The following is a 4,969-nucleotide window of genomic DNA, read 5'->3' on the forward strand; positions in this document are numbered from 1 at the left end:
GACATTCATGCCATCTGCAGTGACCAAGAGAGCCTAGACAACTCTCTCCTGGGGTGGGGGCGCAGTAAGCCCTGTGTCCCAGGGCCTCGGGACACAGCAGAGGCAGCCTGTCCCGTGACGGGTTAGGGTTGCGGGGTACCTAACCCGCAATGAGAAGCTCTAGGAGCACAACACACACCTGTAGGAGGGGCGCAATCTAGGGCCCAGGAAGGAGGACACGCCCAGCCACCCTGCCCACCCCGCCTCGCATTCCCGAGCGGCTTGGGAAGACTCCCTGGTGTGCACACAGGAAGTGGAGGTCCCTCATATTTTTCCAGGGGAGAACAAAAAGAAGGACGTGTTTCCTAAAACTCATTGAGCCCAAGAGAGCCGAGGCCACACTGGTCTCAGCACTCAGCGCTAGCGGCCGGAAGCGGGGGTGTAGGTGACAGGCGAGGTGGCCGAGGTCCCGCTCCCTCCCCCGTCTTCCTGTGGCTCCTGCGAGCCTGGGGAGCCGAGACGTGTGCGGGCGGGGGCTGTCGCGTGTACACGCGTCTGTGCGCGTGTGAGCTGCGGCCAGGTGGAAGCAGGCGGTTTTACGTAAGGCAGCGTCCCGGGTTTCTGGCTTCTCTGCAGAGATAAACAAGCATCGGGCTTTATTCTTTCCGCGTCACGGCTGAAACGTACACGAGGCTAACCACGGTTTCAAATGACACACACGGCCAAGCTCGTTACTATGGCCCCCTTTTCACAGACGGGTAAACTGAGGCACGGTGCGCAGCCCGAGGCCCAGGCCCACTGGTGGCACCTCCTCCGCGCCGCCCGCCGCGCCTTCAGCTCACTCGAGAACATTCACTTCCAAGTGTTCCCGTACGCTCTGCAAAGTCGGGGCGCGCCCCAAAGGGAGGCCGGGGGCGTAAAGGGAGCGGGATCAGTGGGCGAGGGGTTCAGCAGAGTCCAAACAGCACCGGGCAGGGCTCCGCGTCCAAACCCGCACGGAGCCAGGTCCAGGGGAACGAACCAGGGGACCGGGCAGGACCAGGGACCCGAACTAGGGGACAAGGGACGGCCAGGGATCCGAACCAGGGGAGCGGGCAGGCCTGCGAGACCCAGCCGAAGCCGGGGACCGGGCCGAGCATGGCTCCGCGGCGGCGCTGCCCAGGGCGCTCGCTGCGCGAAGGCGGCGCTAGGGGGCGCCCTTGAAGCTTGGAAGACGATTTCCCAGCAAAATACACAGTCATCCTCGCTTTTTTTCCGGATAATAAATTCACAGAGCTTGTTTTTTAACCCCCACCAGAGGTTAAAATAGTTTCATAAAAAGTTTTGGTAAATTCATGGCTAACTTTTTTGAGGTTATGTGAGGTTGTTGTCAAAAAAATAGAAAGAAAGGAAAAGAGAAAAACAGCCTTTTTTTTTTTTCCTCTCTCCGCTCCTGTAAGACCCGGAGTCACGAAGCCGTGAGGGCGGAGGGGAGAGGAGGGGGCTTCGGGCTCGGTGTTTTTCCAGAACAGTCCGCCGCGAGCCTGTCCCCGCCCGGCCCTCGCATGCGTCAGCCGGTTCCGGGAGGTCGCGGCCGGCCGCCCAGCGCAGCAGCTGCGCCGCGGCCCCGCGCCTTCGCGATCGCCCCCGGCCCGGGAGGGGGCGAGGGCGGCCAGGGCCGGGGGCTGCGGTCTCCCCGCAGGCAGGCGGAAGTAAAACCAAAGTTACAGTCCCCGAGGAGGGGTGAAAAAAAAAAAAAGAACTTTATCAGGTTGAAAATAAATATAAAGGAGCCGGGAGGAAGCAAAAGAAAACAGCGCAGTTGTGGGAGGGGGCGTCGCGCATTAACTATGATTCAGAAACTCAAATGCGCCGACTTCATTTTTCAATCTGCTTTGAGCTAGGGGAGAAAAATAAGAAAATTATGGAAAATTGAGAAACAAACATCTCCGAGAGTGCTTTGCACCCGGGGGTGCTTAATGAACACTTAATAATTTCAAACGCTAGTACTTAGAAAAATGGCTTTCGTCCATTCTCCGCACGCCAGGTGCCTCCTAGCAAGAACACAAAGCTGAATATGACAGAAAATGATCGTTAATGTCTGTGCGGAGGGTGGCACAAATACCCCCTTTTTAATGCCTCTGAAAGTTAAAGAGAGAAACAAGCCCCCCCCCCCGAAAAAAAAAATTTAAGAGTTCTAGCAGAGGAAGTATCTTGGAACCGAACTCGCGTTTCTTTTTCTACTGCCCGAGCGCGGGTCGACTCAAGCGCGTGAACGGGCCCCGCACCCACCCGCTGACCCCGCGGGCCGTGCTGACCACCGGAGGAGGAAAAGCCCGGGAGGAAACAGCCCGCAGGGGCAGGAAGCGTGCTTGTCGCAGCGGACCCTCCGCGCACTTTGCCAGCCTCCAGGGTTCGGGGTGAAGGCGGGCGGGGGTAGGGGGAGCGCCTGTGGCGCGGACCCCGTTGCTAGGGAGCGAGGCGGGACTAGGGGTCCTCAGGTTCCGCTGCCTCCCTAACGCCTGGGGTCAGTCCCGCCCCGCAGGGACCGCGCGGGGGCTGTCCGGACCGCCGCGACCCAAGGGTTCTTAATGTCCCAAATACCAACACACACGCACACGCGCACACATGCACACGCGCGCGCACACACACACACACACACACACACACGGCCGAATGCAACTTTGCTGCTCACTAACTCAGTCCCAGGGCCCGGCCCGAGAACGTGTTCTCCAGACCCCAGGTGAAAACTCAGAGCCCCGCCCGCTGGAGACCACGAGGACCGCCGCATCCCCTAGGTCCCTTGTAATTCTCAAACACTGGACATTCACCGTCTCCCTCAGCAGTTCACAGGGAAAGTGACGCAGGGGTTCCTAAAGAGGTTCTGTGAGGATACTCGAGGGCCAGAGAAGAAAGGGATCCTGCAGCCCCATTTTACAGACCAAGATCGGAGGCAAAGAGAACAGATATCCCGGGTCCAAGAACCGGTGAATCTCAGGACCCAGTCGCATTCCTTAAATGCCCCGATAGAATACTAGAACTCCATACCACCCTGCACCCCAAGGGACACAAAGGGAAGGAACAGTCTTGGCTTCTCAAGGTCAACAGAACCTTGGTTGAGAAGACTAAGGCGTCCAGCATCAGAAGGAGCAGTGTTCCCTGTTACCAACAAAACCAGAATCCTGTCCTCAAATTCTACTAGACTTGAGACCTAACCGCTCTGATTAAAATGGAGATTAGGAAAGGGTTAGACAGGTGCCAAAGACGCATTAACATCAAAATGAGACTTTCTCCATGAAGTCACCGAGAGGCGCTCGCTTGGGGACAGAGGTGAGAATTGCCTACTCATTATGCTTCTGTCATTTAAAGCTGATGGCGGGAACCTGAAATTATCTCTGCTCTAAGCTTTACTATCCTGTCCCATGCTGTCATTAGCATCATAGAATGACTCCAAGAGCCCCACCTGCCTTCAAAGCCCACCCCGGGGCAGGTGCAGCTGAGCGTGGGCCCCACGTCCGAGCTCTCCACCTCCGGTCAGTGCTTCTCTGCCTGCCCATCTTCTGGTTTTAGGTGCCCACTGGCCGCAGCACTTCACAAAGAAAGTTCTAGAACAAAACTCAGATTTAATTTACAGCGCCGTGCTGAAATCCCAAATGGAAACTGCTTTCAGAAAGTCTTTCAAAAGCAAACTTTATGCAGATTTCGGAGAAGATTTAGGGTCTCTCCCTCCCTTTCCCCTCCCTCCCTCCCTCCCTCCCTCTCTTCCTCACTCCTTCCTTTCCCCCTTTAATGTCAGCACACAATTGTCTTTCACATAAGCACATCTCAGCTGTCCTCGCCCAGCGATGCCCCCTCCCCAGCTGACCCAGGAATTAGTGCGTGGCGCAGAATGCAAAATTCTGAATGGGTTGCTCCGTTTCTATAGGACTCTATTAGTGATTGCTGAGGGGAACACTTTGCATTTTAGATAAATAAGTAAATAGCAGTTAAGTGCTGTGCGCCTCCATTTCCAGCCGTTTAGTGCGTATGGTAAAAATTCTTTAGGCTCCAAGGAGTGAACCGAGGGTGGGGGGGTGGGGGGAGGTAGCTTCACTTCGCCCCCAGCCCCAGCGCCCGCTCAGCGGCCGGATGAAGGGGCCTTGGGGACCGCGCGTCGGAAGCGCAGCGCCCGCCCCGTTTTGTTCCTGTTTATGCTCGCCCGCGCTCCTGTCCCCGCTCCTCCAGGCGGCTTGTCAGGATCTCTCATTTGGAAGCTTAATCATATCAGCGAGCTTACCGCATTGCATTTGTAATGACTTGTTTACCAGTCTGTGCCAGCTCCCCGCGCCAGCCGGACTCTCCCAAAGGACAAGGGCCATGTCCCGTTCTCCTGTGCCCCCGGCTGCCCCCACACACCCCCAGCACACAGCAGGCCCTTGTGCACCTCCGGCGGGCACAGCGGGCCCCCATCTAGTTTGCAAAGGGGCTCTGGTTCCCCAGGGTCCCTAAGCCCCTGCAAGGGGCCCACCCCCTGTTCACCTTTCTCTGGGGCTGGGGGAAGTGCTCAGGAGCTCCCAGGGCTGCACTGCATTAGGCCAAGAGAAAAGGAGAGGGGCGGTAGCCATGTTCATCTCACTGACCCCCTCTTCCTTTGGGGAACCATCCTGCCTTTACTCATGGTGGTCATAACAGGTGGCTCCAGCCCCTCCCAGGCACAAGTTGACCCCCACCTGGCCACTCAGTATCTTTGTGGCTGAGTCAAGGAGGGTTGCAAGACCCAGGCCTGATCAAAGAGATTCAGCTGGGGACTGGGGCATGAAAATGATTAGGCTTACATAAGCACTGAGAGGTTGGGCAGGTTCGGATTTGTCAGCTGAGACAGAGAGAAACTGAGGCCTGCTGGCCTCGATGGCCTCAGTGGAAACCGGATGCGGCCAAACCTGAAGCCATTTCTCTCTGTGCATGTCTGCTTCTCTGCCTGTCTCTGTCTCTATCTCTTTGTCTGTCTGTCTGTCTGTCTGTCTGTCTGTCT

The 4,969-nt window shown here is 57.1% G+C and overlaps 1 protein-coding gene across 1 annotated transcript in view; it reads right to left on the minus strand.

Annotated features, from left to right (window-relative positions):
- Window positions 1-399: 399 nt before the first annotated feature.
- Window positions 400-4,969, minus strand: part of Znf831 (zinc finger protein 831) — a 43,757-nt gene continuing 39,187 nt past the window's right edge. Inside the window, exons 3-5 of the mRNA XM_023707517.1 lie at window positions 2,247-2,427; window positions 971-1,030; window positions 400-549 (exon numbers count right to left, since the gene is read on the minus strand). Of these exons, the coding sequence (XP_023563285.1) occupies window positions 400-549; window positions 971-1,030; window positions 2,247-2,427 (391 nt within the window). The remainder of the gene's footprint in view (window positions 550-970; window positions 1,031-2,246; window positions 2,428-4,969) is intronic.

The sequence above is a fragment of the Octodon degus genome, unplaced genomic scaffold, assembly GCF_000260255.1.
Source record: "Octodon degus isolate 3935 unplaced genomic scaffold, OctDeg1.0 scaffold00296, whole genome shotgun sequence".
NCBI classification, from domain to species: Eukaryota; Metazoa; Chordata; class Mammalia; order Rodentia; family Octodontidae; genus Octodon; species Octodon degus.